We start from the raw sequence: 15,110 nt of genomic DNA on the forward strand, positions 1-15,110 counted from the left end.
ACACCCATGGCCCTCTCTGTCTGGCCCTCTTTCCTGCATTTCTGGTGCCAGGCTTCTTTTGGGATGGGCACGGCTTCCTCTTCCCTTGGATGAGAGCCCTGTCCATGCTTTGAAGCCCTGGCGCATGAAGGAGGCGAACGGAGAGCTTGGGATGCACAGCCGGGCCCTTTGTTGTGCTTTGGCCGCCGCAGAAGAATGAGCCACTGTTCCTCTCTGAGTCTCGCTCTCATTAGCCTCGTCTGGATCTGAGTCCTGGAGCCAATTAACAGAAGGGGAAGAAATAACCCTCATAAATCAAGCAATTAGCAGGCTCTTTGGTGGAGTGCCTTTTGGCACAGGAACCTCCAGGTTTGGGGAGGGGGAAGGAGGCTGGGGAATGGTGAAGGGAGCCGCCTCCTTTTAGTCCCTCCCCTGACACCTTGCTTTTTATAGCCCATCACCAAAGGAAGGGCCAGCTTTTTGGCGCAGTCATCCTCCAAGCTCAGCCTGTCTCCCTGCCTGACTCTCCCTTTTCTGGATTGCAAAGACATCCTTTTCTTCTTCTTCCTTCCCTAAAGATGAAGGCTTCTCTTGCAGCCCTGATGGCAGCCTTGCTCTGCGTGGAGAGAGGTGAGTAGCAATAATGATGATGATGATATTGATGAGATATTGACAAGCTGGAATGTGTCCAGAGGAGGGCGACTAAAATGATAAAAGGTCTGGAGAACAAGCCCTATGAGGAGCGGCTTAAGGAGCTGGGCATGTTCAGCCTGAAGAAGAGAAGGCTGAGAAGGGATATGATAGCCATGTATAAATATGTGAGAGGAAGCCACAGTGAGGAGGGAGCAGATCAAGGGTCTGGAGAACAAGCCCTATGAGGAGCGGCTTAAGGAGCTGGGCATGTTTAGCCTGAAGAAGAGAAGGCTGAGAGGGGATATGATAGCCATGTATAAATATGTGAGAGGAAGCCACAGGGAGGAGGGAGCAGATCAAGGGTCTGGAGAACAAGCCCTATGAGGAGCGGCTTAAGGAGCTGGGCATGTTTAGCCTGAAAGAAGAGAAGGCTGAGAGGGGATATGATAGCCATGTATAAATATGTGAGAGGAAGCCACAGGGAGGAGGGAGCAAGCTTGTTTTCTGCTTCCCGGGAGACTAGGACGCAATGGAACAATGGCTTCAAACTAGAAGAGAGGAGATTCCTCCTGAACACGAGGAAGAACTTCCTGACTGTGAGAGCCATTCAGCAGTGGAACTCTCTGCCTCGGAGTGTGGTGGAGGCTCCTTCTTTGGAAACTTTTAAACAGAGGCTGGATGGCCATCTGTCAGGGGTGATTTGAATGCAATATTCCTGCTTCTTGGCAGAATGGGGTTGGACTGGATGGCCCATGAGGTCTCTTCCAACTCTTTGATTCTATGATTCTATGATGGCACAAGCCAGTAAAGGTGGTCCTAGTGGTGATCGGCACACTGGGTGCAGTGCCTAAAGCAGTGGTTCTCAATCTTCCAAGTACCACGACCCCTTAATAGAGTTCCTCATGTGGTGACCCGCAACCATAACATTATTTTCATTGCTACTTCATAACTGGAATTTTGCTACTGTTATGAATCGTAATGTAAATATCTGACATGCAGGATGTATTTTCATTCGCTGGGCAAAATTTGGCACAAATATCCGATTCACCCAAATTTGAATACTGGTGGGGTTGGTTGGGTGGGATTGATTTTATCACTTGGGAGTTGTAGTGGCTGGGATTTATAGTTCACCAACAATCAAAGACCATTCTAAACTCAACCCATGATGGAATTGAACCTATCTTGGCACGCAGAACTCCCATGAACAACAGAAAATACTAGAATGGTTTGGTGGGCATTGGCCTTGAGTTTGGGAGTTGTAGTTCACCTCCATCCAGAGAGCACTGTGGGCAGAGGCAACTCTAGGTAATTTTCGACGGTATGTGTCCAACTTTTATTATTTTACCTCGTATCATGAGTTTACCCTATCGTAATACTTTGTTATTGGTTGCATTTCATTCGTTGTTATTATCTGTATATGTATTATACTTTGTTTTATCGTAATAGCCTGTGTTTACCCCTATCGTATTATTTTGTTATTGTTTACTTTTTATTTGATGTTAGTATTTTTGTATGTATTTTACTTGCCTATTGTAATTTTTGGGCTTGGCCTCATGTTAGCCGCCCAGATTCCCCTTTGGGAGATGGTGGTTAGGTATAAATAAAGATGATGATGATCCGAAGAGGACTGTACTTTACCTCCCACAAGGCAATGCACTGAATCTTTCCAAAAACTCTGCACTGCAGACTTGTAGCTACAGAATTAATGACACCACTTTATGTGCTTTGGCACCAGCCCTCTCATTGCCACGGTTCAATGTTTTGGAATCCTGGGATTTGCAGTTTGTTGAGGCACCAGCCCGTTTAGTCAGAGAAGGATGGAGTCCTGGTAAACTACAACTCCCAGGATTTCATAGCAGTGAGCCATGGTTGTCAAAGTGGTGTCAAGCTGCATGCATTCTATGGCACAAAGATGTACCCAAAGTGGCTGTCAAATTGGAAGAGATTTCTAAGTGCCTGGGGGCAGAGACTGTGCTCTAGTGGCTGCTTGAGCCAGAGTTGCAGCACGAGAAAGAAGCAGTGTGAAAGGTAAGAACACTGAACGAATAACTGTAGAATTAAGGCAATTTGGCACAACTTTAAGTGTCATGGCTCAATGCTATGGGCAACTAAAGGGAGATATTGACTCTAAGCCAGAATGTGGACTCAAAAGGATCAAGGGTCTGGAGAACAAGCCCTATGAGGAGCGGCTGAAAGAGCTGGACATGCTTAGCCTGCAGAAGAGAAGGCTGAGAAGAGACATGATGAAGGTCATGGATCAATATCTGAGAGGGGAGTCATACAGAGGAGGGAGCAAGCTTGTTTTCTGCTGAACCTCTGTTACGCCAGCTCCACTGGCTGCCGATCAGCTTCCGGGCACAATTCAAAGTGCTGGTTTTGACCTATAAAGCCCTAAACGGCTCTGACCCAGTTTACCTGTCCGAACGGATTCTCCCCTATGAACCACCGAGGCTATTAAGATCTTCCGGGGGGGGGGGGCTCCTCTCGGTCCCACCACCCTCACAGTCACGGTTGGTGGGGACGAGAGACAGGGCCTTCTCGGTGGTGGCTCCCCGGCTTTGGAACTCCCTCCCACTAGAGATCAGATCTGCCCCCTTCCTCCTGACGTTCATGAAATCACTAAAAACCTGGCTCTGGAATGTGGCATTCGAGGACTGAACCTAGAACCTTCCCTATGATGAATTATGATGAACTGTGACTACGAACATGACTATGACTGACTGGATTGACGATTTGGCGTAGGAAACTGTAATGATGTAATGATAATGATGATGTTTTTATTGTACTGTGTTGTACTATTTTAATACCTGTGGTTCTTTTATATGATTGTACTTTATATATGCTGTAAACCGACCTGAGTCCCTCGTCGAGGTTGAGAAGGCCGGTATAGAAAACCTCTAAATAAATAAATAAATAAACCTGGAGACTAGGACACAGAACAGTGGCTTCAAACAACAGGAAAAGAGATTCCACCTGAACATTAGGAAGAACTTCCTGACTGTGAGAGCTGTTCAGCAGTGGGACTCTCTGCCCTGGAGTGTAGTAGAGGCTCCTTCTTTGGAGGCTTTTAAGCTGAGGCTGGATGGCCATCTGTCGGGGGTGCTTTGAATGTGGTTTTCCTGCTTCTTGGCAGGGGGTTGGAATGGATGGCCCACGAGGTATCTTCCAACTCTAGGATTCTATGATTCTAATTGTAGGATTTGTAGTTTTGCAAGGTCTTCAGCCTTCTCTGCCAAAGAGTGCTGGTGTCCCACCAAACTACAACTCCCAGGATTCCCTGGCAGCTAAAGTGGTATCAAACTGCATGAGTTCTGCAGTGTAGACGCACCTTCACTCTTAGAAAAGAGTTGGAAGGTAGGCAAGCAGGCAGTCCAAAGAGATATAGTAAGATAAGCGCTGGCTGACTCATTCTTTTCTTGCAGGAAATCTGAAACAACAACCTTGACTCTTGCATCACAACACCAGATAGAGGTGTTAGATAGTGGTGTTAAATATGGATTTTAAAGGATAAACCAATTATATAGATATTGAATGACTGCAAACCTTGGATGCACTTTCTGCACAGTAAGAAATCTATCCATTTAATAATCTATGGCTATAGGTGGCGCAGTGGGTTAAAGCACTGAGCTGCTGAGCTTGTTGATCGAAAGGTCGCAGGTTCGATTCCGGGGAGCGGCGTGAGCTTCCGCTGTCAGCCCTAGCTTCTGCCAACCTAGCAGTTTGAAAACATGCAAATGTGAGTATATCAATAGGTACCACTACGGCGGGAAGGTAACGGTGCTCCATGCAGTCATGCCGGCCACATGACCTTGGAGGTGTCTACGGACAACGCTGGCACTTCGGCTTAGAAATGGAGATGAGCACCACACCCCAGAGTCAGACATGCCTGGACTTAATGTCAGGGGGCAACCTTTACCTTTACCTATAGGTATTTGCAATTAATAGGGTTTATTCAGTTGGATTTGCAATGGTAGAACATTTTTGCTTTTTAGATTTTCTTTCATTTCAGTTAAGTCTGAGGTCTGATCGCCCTAATGCAATCTACTTATAGGTCTATAGCTATCACTAAGTAGTATGATCTATTCGCTGGATCAGCAATGATGAAACGAAGAAGATGTTTTGTTTTCTTTGTCTCTACTCTTCCCCTTTCTATTTCTTTTTGGACAGCACATTACTCCATTTGTCAATGAGATGGTAGAACAGTATATTTTCTATTTTCTATTTTCAAATTTGGACATATCAGGTGCCAAATCTGGTCCAGTGAATGAAAATACATCCTGCATATCAGATATTTACATTACGATTCATAGCAGTAGCAAAATTGCAGTTCTGAAGTAGCAATGAAAATACTTTTATGGTTGGGGATCACCACAACATGAGGAAGTGTATTAAGGGGTCGCGGCATTAGGAAGGTTGAGAAACATTGCGCTAAGAGATGAGTTAAGATGCATCAGGAGGACATTTTGTACTAGGACAGTCATGGTATGAAGATATGTTGTTCGTTCCTCAAAAGCACGCCGGAACAGCCACATTTTTGGGCTTTTCCTAAAGGTTGCCGAAGAGGATGCTTGTCTGATCTCTCTGGGTAGCAAGTTCCAAAGCCGAGGGGCCACCGCAGAGAAGGCCCTCTCCCTCATCCCCACAAACTGCACTTGAGACGGAGGTGGGAGCGAGAGGAGGGCCTCCCCGGGAGATCGAAGAGATCATGTGAGTTCGTAGAAGGAAATGGGATCACGAAGGTAGATGGGTCCATTCCAAAGCTGAGGGACCACCACAGGGAAGGCCCTCTCCCTCATCCCCACAAACCGCACTTGAGACGAAGGTGGGAGCGAGAGGAGGGCCTCCCCGGAAGATTGAAGAGATCGTGCGAGTTCGTAGAAGGAAATGCGATCATGAAGGTAGACGGGTCCATTCCAAAGCTGAGGGGCCACCACAGAGAAGGCCCTCTCCCTCGTCTCCACAACCGCATTTGAGATGGAGGTGGGAGCGAGAGAAGGGCCTCCCCAGAAGATTGAAGAGATCATGTGAGTTCGTAGAAGGCAATGGGATCACGAAGATAGACGGGTCCATTCCAAAGCTGAGGGGCCACCACAGAGAAGGCCCTCATCCCCACAAATCGCACTTGAGACAGAGGTGGGAGCAAGAGGAGGGCCTCCCTGGAAGATTGAAGAGATCGTGCGAGTTCGTAGAAGAAAATAGGATCATGAAGGTAGACGGGTCCATTCCAAAGCTGAGGGACCACCACAGAGAAGGCCCTCTTCCTCATCCCCACAAACCGCACTTGAGACGGAGGTGGGAGCGTGAGGAGGGCCTACCCGGAAGATCGAAGAGATTGTGTGAGTTCGTAGAAGGAAATGTAATCACGGAGGTAGACGGGTCCTAAACTGTTCAGGGCTTTGTTGGTGATAACCTGCAGCTTGAACTGGGACCAGAAAATGAACGGCAGCCAATGGAGTTAAACAGGGGAGTAGACCGCTCCCAGTTAGCAGATAGCACTTGGATGGAAGACCACCCAGAAATAATAGCTACTGGAGGCTCTGTTTCAGAGGAAGGAACTCGTCAAACCAGCTCTGAGAATCCCTTACCTAAGACTACGCAATGTATGCATTCACCATAAGGCACACACAGAACTGCTCTATGCAGACTTCAAAAAGCAAGAACGCTCCAGGTGGAATGTGGGATGTGAAAGGCAAAAAAGTGCAGATTTGGTGGAAAAGTGGGTTTTCGCTGGCTCTCGGCAGGAGGTTTGTTTTGCCAACTTGGTGAATCAGCCCCTTGAGTCACTGAGGAAAATGGGAACGGTTTGTTTGTGGCCAAGGCTCCTCAAAAGTGGGTGTGGGTTTGCACATACGCAACTGGATTGATGCAACAAACAACGGCGTGGGGATGTTTGCATTGGGATGGGCGAGAGGCCCTGTCCTTTGCTTCCCTCTTACTCCCCTCCCTCCAAAACTACCTGGGATTAAATGGATTTTCCCCAAGAATAATGTATTTTCTCAGTAATCTCTGTTGTCTTGAAACTGGCCAATGTGTAGACCAATGTTTCTCAACTTTCCTAATGCCGCGACCCCTTAATACACTTCCTCATGTTGTGGTGACCCCCAACCATAAAATTATTTTCATTGCTACTTCACAACTGTAATTTTGCTACTGCTATGAATCGTCATGTAAATATTTGATATGCAGGATGTATTTTCATTCACTGGACCAAAATTGGCACAAATACTCAATACGCCCAAATTTGAATACTGGTGGGGTTAGGAAGGGGGATTAATTTTGTCATTTGGGAGTTGTAGTTCCTTGGATTTATAATCCACTTACAATCAAAGAGCATTCTGAACTCCACCAATGATGGAACTTGGCACAAAGAACTCCCATGACCAACAGAAAATACTGGAAGGGTTTAGTGGGCATTGACCTTGAGTTTTGGAGTTGTAGTTCACCTACAACCACGGAGCACTTTGGACTCAAACAATGATGAATCTGGACCAAACTTAGCATGAGTACTCAATATGCCCAAATGTGAACATTAGTGGTGTTTGTAGTAATAGACTTTGGCAGTTGGGAGATATAGTTGCTGGGGTTTACAGTTCACCTACAACCAAAGAGCATTCTGAACCCACAAACGATATAATTGGGCCAAACTTCCCACACAGAACTCCATGACCAACAGAAAATACTATGTTTTCTGATGGTCTTTGGTGACCCCTCTGAAACCCCCTCGTGCCTCCCCATGGAACCTGACCCCCAGGTTGAGAAACGCTGGTGTAGACCAATATGCTGCAGTTAAATTCAGTTAGAGTTGGAAAACACCACAAGAGTCATTAAGTCCAATCCCCACTGTAAACCATATTATATGAGTCTACAGTGACCATATAACACAGTTCAAAACCAATCCTTCCCACTTCTGCCCGGAAAAAAGACACAACTAAAGCACTTCCGACAGATGGCTATCCAGCTCATATTTGCCAGATCAGATCCTGCATTATATTGTAAATCAGTCTTTCTGTTCAATATGATGGGCTCCGATAATTTGCTTACATAAGGTGCACCAGAACTGTGGCGCAACTGGCTGGGAGTCAGCTGCATTCAGATCACTACTGACCAAAAGGTCATGAGTTCGAAGCCAGCCCAGATTGGAGTGAGCTTCTGACCAATTTTGTGTAACTTGCTGTCAACTTTTGCAGCCTGAAAGACAGTTGCATCTGTCAAGTAGGAAATTTAGGTACTGCTTATGCGGGGAGACAAATTTATCTAATTTACAGAGCCATAAAAATTTCCAGCAAGCATGCAAAGAATGAGGAAGTACTTCATCAGTGTCACAAATGGTCAGTGAAGGGACAGCTCCCCCGGTGGCCAAAATACCCTCAAGAAAAGCTGGAATGTTAAATTGCATCTCTGCCTGTCTATATATATTGTGTGTCTATGGTATTGAATGTTTGCCATGTATATGTACATTGTAATGTGCCCTGAGTCCCCTGCATGGTGAGAAGGGCGGAATATAAATACTGTAAATCTATATAAATAAAAATGTCATGTTTGTTTGTGGGATTAACAGAACTCAAAAACCACTGGGGGAATTGACACCAAATTTGGACACAAGACACCTAACAACCCAAAGTATGTCCGGAGTGTGGTGGAGGCTCCTTCTTTGGAAGCTTTTAAACAGAGGCTGGATGGCCATCTGTCAGGGGTGATTTGAATGCAATATTACCGCTTCTTGGCAGAATGGGGTTGGACTGGATGGCCCATGAGGTCTCTTCCAACTCTTTGATTCTATGATTCTATGATGATGATGATGATTATTATTACAGTCATCCTGGCCACATGACCTTGGAGGTGTCTACGGACAACGCTGGCTCTTCGGCTTAAAAATGGAGATGAGCAGCAACCCTCAGAGTTGGACACGACAGGTCTTAATGTCAGAGGAAAACCTTTACCTTTATCTACAACTCCCAAATGACAAAATCAACTTCACCAGTATTTGGGTGCATTGGGTATTTGTGCCAGATTTGGTCCAGTGAATGAAAATCCATCCTGCATATCTGTTTTGTCGTGCGCTGGGCCTGTAATAATTGTCCTTTGAATAGGACGTGCACTTTGTGTCCAGCGGGAAGCCAGGGCGCCTCGAAAGAGAGGCCCTCAAGGATTTTCATGTACAATAGTCTTTAGAGGCTTGGAAGGTTTAACAAAGTTCTTCATTAATGAGCAAATTAAACAAATACTTCTCAGATCTTCAATGAGTCAAAGAAATGCTTCAAGGCTTTGAATCAACTGGTGGCTTTCTTAGTCTTGTCCACAAGGGACAGGCAACTGTCTTTGTTAACTCTTCTTTCACTTAAAGAGGAAAACCCTTTTTAACCTCTCTCGGGCAATCTACTATCTAGGCTTTGCTGATGTGGGTTCTACTACCGGATCCAAACTGCTTCTTGGGCACCAAGTAGGCCTACCAGTCAAGGCTTGTAGATTCTCCAGCTGGAGTTCTCTGGGTCTGTAAAACTGTTTCCCCCTGGAATTTCTTCAGAAACTTTAGGGCCGTTTCCCTCAGATGCTGTAAGGCTTAGAGGCTGAAAGTTCTCAGCCAGAGCTTTGGGATTTTTCCCCCAGGAATTTCTGTAAGAAATTAAGCTTTTCTGCAGGTGGAGCTGGTCCATGTCCTATAGCTTAGTTTCCTTCTGTAAGACTGAACTAAAAATGGCTCCCTCTCCTCCCAGGGCCCTGGGGAAAGGGGCAGAACCAAACTTAACAATGATAGACAGGTGGCTAGCCCTATGATTGCAAACCAAGAGAAGTCGCCTTTTGCAAAAACCCTGAAACCTTGGAATGCATGCAGACATTTAATAGAAAGAAAATGAAGTTGGAGTTTCTGGTACAGCCGTACCAGCACAATATCAGATATTTATATTACGATTCATAACTATAGCTAAATTACAATTATGAAGTAGCAATGAAAATAATTTTATGGTTGGGGCTCACCACCACATGAGGAACTGCATGAAGGGCTCATGACATTAGGAAGGCTGAGAAACCATGGTCTGAAGACCCCTAAACTAATTTTTCTTCCTCTTCAGTTTCCCCCTTTCTTCTTCCCACCTCCACCAAATAGGCAAAGATTTATTGGACGATGAAAATGTTGACTTGTCAACCTTCTCAAGGAGGTATTAACACTGGCCGACAAATACCCTCCCTGGCGCAGAGGCTTCTCCGCCTACCTTTTGGCACAGCTCCAAAATGCTTGCCAAGTAAACGGGATGAAAAAAGAAAGAAAGAAAAAGGTCATTTCTTAGCAAGCTGCTCACATCTCCAAACAAGTTTCTGGGAACAAGCGTGGAAGATCATTTCCAGCTTGCAGCCGGTGAGCAACATGCCAGGAATAGATCAGGGGCAGTTCCCATACATCTTGTGTTGTCCCACTTTAGCAGCTGCTTTTCAAATGCCCTGGCTTCTCTCTCCTCCCATTTCTCACCTTTGTCTTACTTCAATTTCTGCGAAAAGAATCCAAATTGGATCTGCAGGGAGCAGAAATGAGGAGGCAGCATCTTAGACTTGCCAGTACGCTCAGGCAAAAGCAAACTGCTGCAGATCTTCATTATTGAGTCAGAAGAGACAGCAAGGCTATTTAGTCCAACCTCGTTCTATCATGCAGAAATACACAATCTAACCACTCCCAACAGATGGCCATCGAATCAAAGAATCATAGAGTTGGAAGAGACCTCATGGGCCCTCCAGTCCAACCCCCTGCCAAGAAGTAGGAAAATTGCATTTGAAGCACCCCCAACAGATGGCCATCCAGCCTCTGCTTAAAAGCTTCCAAAGAAGGAGCCTCCACCACACTCCGGGGCAGAGAGTTCCACTGCTGAACGGCTCTCACAGTCAGGAAGTTCTTCCTCATGTTCAGATGGAATATCCTTTCTTGTAGTTCGAAGCCATTGTTCCGCATCCTAGTCTCCAGGGCAGCAGAAAACAAGCTTGCTCCCTCCTCTCCATGACTTTGGCATCGTGCCAGAATTTAGGGGTCTTTGCCAGGAGGCAGAGACCAATTAGACTCATCAAGGAGTTCGTTACCCTGGCGAGACAGAGAGAAGCACCCAATCCCTGATTTTTCCCAATAAAAGGTCTCACCAAGTTGAAGGAAGTGCCACCGAGGTTTATTAGCGATTCAGCTGAGAAGGATGCAGAGCAGCAATCATTCGCCAAGCAGAGCATGAAAAGTTGCACAATAAATGCCATTTTTATAGAAAATACAGAGTTGTGAGTTTCAAATCTCCCGCTCCCACCTCCCATGCGCCTGGGCCAATCACAGAGCAGTTGCGGCAAGCCAGAACCAATGGGAAGACTCCTGCCGCCTCGGCGCTTCAGCGAATCAGGATGGAGGGAGGCGGGACGATGGAATACAATGCATTTTTGAATGGATTATGGCTCAGGAAATGTCCAAGAGCTTAACGAGATCTGAAAGGACCTGCCAGTTAAGCTGGCCTATTGTTTTGTGAGTGCCATAGCTCTATGGTATGGAGTTATGGAAGCTGTGGTTTTAGTAAAAGCTTGGGCAAACCTATTGGCTGTTAGGAATTATGGGAGTTGAAGTCCAAAACACCTGGAAAGCCAAAGTTTGCCTATGTCTGTTTTAGTAGGTCTTTAGCTTTAGCATTTAGCATTGAGCATTTGTGCCAAGTTTGGTTCAGATCTATCATTGTTTGAATCCACAGTGCTCTCTGGATGTAGGTGAACTACAACTCCATAACTCAAGGCCAATGTCCACCAAACCCTTCCAGTATTTTAGTAGGTCTTTAGCTTTAGCTGGTGTCCGACCGACGCACCATTCCTACAATTCCATAGCATTGAGCCATGGCAGTTAAAGGGGTGTCAAAATGCATTAATGCTGCAGAAGACATTTGTGGCACTCCCTTCCATCGGTTTCCTGTCCAAGTGCATCCCACGCCAAGCCCTGCTTAGCTTCCCCAAACAAGATCAGGTCTACCAGGTATGATAATGGTCACTATAAATCCAATAATGGCAGACTCCAAACTGCAGCCATTATATGAGTGAGCGGCAATTGCTCAGGAATGTCCGGAGCTGCCTTGGTCCATTCCGCTCATTACGTCTCCTCCAGTGTTTCACTGATGAAAACTGGGACAAATGTGGGTGGATCAGGAGGGAAATCATTAATACTAACAAAGACATCGGTGAGAGGTAGCTATAGTTGGTTGGAACTACACTGTAGAATTAAACCAGTTTGGTGCTGCTTTAATTGCCATGGCTTTATGTGATGCCGTCTCGGGAATTGTACTTTTTCAAGGACTTTAGCCTTCTTTCTCCAAGAGTGCTGGTGGCTCACCAAACAACAGCTCCAATGACTCCATAACACTCAGCTATAGAAATTAAGGTGGTATCGAACTGCATCAATTCCACAGTATAGACGCACCTGTGTCTCCTTTCATAGAATCATAGAATCATATGATTTGAATGTGATTTGAATGCAATATTCCTGCTTCTTGGCAGGGGGTTGGACTGGATGGCCCTTGAGGTCTCTTCCAACTCTTTGATTCTATGATTCTATGATTCTATGAATCAAAGAGTTGGAAGAGACCTCATGGGCCATCCAGTCCAACTCCATTCTGCCAAGAAGCAGGAATATTGCATTCAAATCACCCCTGACAGATGGCCATCCAGCCTCTGCTTAAAAGCTTCCAAAGAAGGAGCCTCCACCACACTCCGGGGCAGAGAGTTCCACTGCTGAACGGCTCTCACAGTCAGGAAGTTCTTCCTCATGTTCAGATGGAATCTCCTCTCTTGTAGTTTGAAGCCATTGTTCCGCGTCCTAGTCTCCAAGGAAGCAGAAAACAAGCTTGCTCCCTCCTCCCTGTGGCTTCCTCTCACATATTTATACATGGCTATCATATCTCCTCTCAGCCTTCTCTTCTTCAGGCTAAACATGCCCAGTTCCCTAAGCCGCTCCTCATAGGGCTTGTTCTCCAGACCCTTGATCATTTTAGTCGCCCTCCTCTGGACACATTCCAGCTTGTCAATATCTCTCTTGAATTGTGGTACCCAGAATTGGACACAGTATTCCAGGTGTGGTCTAACCAAGGCGGAATAGAGGGGTAGCATTACTTCCTTAGATCTAGACACTATGCTCCTATTGATGCAGGCCAAAATCCCATTGGCTTTTTTTGCCGCCACATCATATTCTTGGCTCATGTTTAACTTGTTGTCCACGAGGACTCCAAGATCTTTTTCACACGTACTGCTCTCGAGCCAGGCGTCACCCATTCTGTATCTTTGCATTTCGTTTTTTCTGCCAAAGTGGAGTATCTTACATTTGTCACTGTTGAACTTCATTTTGTTAGTTTTGGCCCATCTCTCTAATCTGTCAAGATCGTTTTGAATTCTGCTCCTGTCCTCTGGACTATTGGCTATCCCTCCCTTCATCAGTGCTTTGTTGTTCTTGTGTGCCTTCAAATAATTTCTGATTTATCGTAAGCCCAAATGATAGGGTTTGATCAGAGGAAGCTTGCCGTTAGCTTTTTTCAGAATGTGACTTGTTGCCCAATTGGCTTCTTCTGGATCTATACTGCCATATAATGCAGTTTGTAATTGTATGCTATGCGTCTACATGGCATTATTGGTGGCACAATGTGTTAAACCGCTGAGCTGCTGAGCTTGTTGACTGAAAAGTTGCAAGTTTGAATCCAGGGAGCAGCGTGAGCTCCTGCTGTTAGCCTCAGCTTCTGCCAACCTAGCAGTTTGAAAACATGCAAATGTGAGTAGATCAATAGGTGGCACAATGTGTTAAACCGCTGAGCTGCTGAGCTTGTTGACAAAATAGTAGATCAATAGGTGGCACAATGTGTTAAACCACTGAGCTGCTGAGCTTGTTGACTGAAAAGTTGCAAGTTTGAATCCAGGGAGCAGTGTGAGCTCCCGCTGTTAGCCTCAGCTTCTGCCAACCTAGCAGTTTGAAAACATGCAAATGTGAGTAGATCAATAGGTATTGCTCCGGGAGGATGGTAACGGCACTCCATGTAGTTATGCTGGTCACATGACTTTGGAGGTGTCTACGGACAATGCTGGCTCTTTGGCTTAGAAATGGTGATGAGCACCAACTCCCAGAATCAGACAGGACAGGATTTAATGTCAGGGGAAAACCTTTACCTTTACCTACACGGCATTATATAGCATTGTACTGCCCCCTCTTGAACATCCTGCGGCTCCTCCATGATGGCAACAGTCTTGGACAGCAATGGCTCCCAAAGTGACCCCTTTAAGGTGGAATCCGGTGTCAAACAGGGATGTGTTATTGTCCCAACTTTATTCTCCATCTTCATCGCTATGATACTTCATCTTGTTGATGGGAAGCTTCCCACCGGAGTGGAAATCATCTATCGGACAGATGGCAAGCTATTCAACCTCAGCAGACTGAAAGCCAAAAACACGAAGCTCAGCCTGTCACTGAACATCGAGAAAACCAAAGTGCTCTTCCAGTAGTCACCAGCCAACTCCTCTCCAATGCCAGAAATACAGCTTAATGGTGGAACATTAGAAAATATGGACCATTTCCGCTACCTTGGCAGCCACCTCTCCACCAAAGTCAACATTGACACCGAAATACAACACTGCCTGAGCTCTGCGAGTGCAGCATTTTTCCGAATGAAGCAGAGAGTGTTTGAGGACCGGGACATTCCTAGGGAATGTCCTCCCAACCCTGCTCTATGCCTGCGAAATGTGGACTGTCTACAGACGTCACATGCAACTCCTGGAACGATTCCATCAGCGTTGCCTCCAGAAAATCCTGCAAATCTCTTGGGAAGACATGCAGACAAATGTCAGTGTGCTGGAAGAAGCAAAGACCACCAGCATTGAAGCGATGGTCCTCCGCCATCAACTCCGCTGGACCGGCCACGTTGTCCGTATGCCTGACCACCGTCTCCCAAAGCAATTGCTCTACTCTGAACTCAAGAATGGAAAACGGAATATTGGTGGGCAGGAAAAGAGATTGAAAGATGGGCTCAAAGCCAATCTTAAAAACTCTGGCATAGACACTGAGAACTGGGAAGCCCTGGCCCTTGAGCGCTCCAGCTGGAGGTCAGCTGTAACCAGCAGTGCTGCAGAATTTGAAAAGGCATGAATGGAGGGCGAAAGAGAGAAACATGAGAAGAAGAAGGTGCGTCAAGCCAACCCCGACCGGGACCGCCTTCCACCTGGAAACTGATGCCCTCAGTGTGGGAGGAGATGCAGAAACGTGCCAAGAGGAAGGCACATCAAGCCAACCCTGACCAGGATCGCCTTCCACCTGGAAACTGATGCCCTCACTGTAGGAGAACATGCAGATCAGGAATAGGGCTCCACAGTCACCTACGAATCGACCCACCGCCAGGATACTACACTTGGAGGACCATCATCCTCTACGAGGGATCGCCTAAGTATGTATATAGCATTGCATTGCCCTCTCTTGGCATAGAGCTGTTAATACAGGTACAGTAGCACTTGTTTGTAGGGAA

The 15,110-nt window shown here is 46.2% G+C and overlaps 1 protein-coding gene across 1 annotated transcript in view; it reads left to right on the forward strand.

Annotated features, from left to right (window-relative positions):
- Nucleotides 1-319: 319 nt before the first annotated feature.
- The window catches only part of LOC132775148 (lymphocyte antigen 6E-like), a 28,429-nt gene continuing 13,638 nt past the window's right edge, over nucleotides 320-15,110 (forward strand). The window contains exon 1 of the mRNA XM_060775956.2: nucleotides 320-609. Coding sequence (XP_060631939.2) covers nucleotides 558-609 — 52 coding nt within the window. The 5' untranslated portion in view covers nucleotides 320-557. The remainder of the gene's footprint in view (nucleotides 610-15,110) is intronic.

The sequence above is a fragment of the Anolis sagrei genome, chromosome 4, assembly GCF_037176765.1.
Source record: "Anolis sagrei isolate rAnoSag1 chromosome 4, rAnoSag1.mat, whole genome shotgun sequence".
In the NCBI taxonomy this organism is placed as follows: Eukaryota; Metazoa; Chordata; class Lepidosauria; order Squamata; family Dactyloidae; genus Anolis; species Anolis sagrei.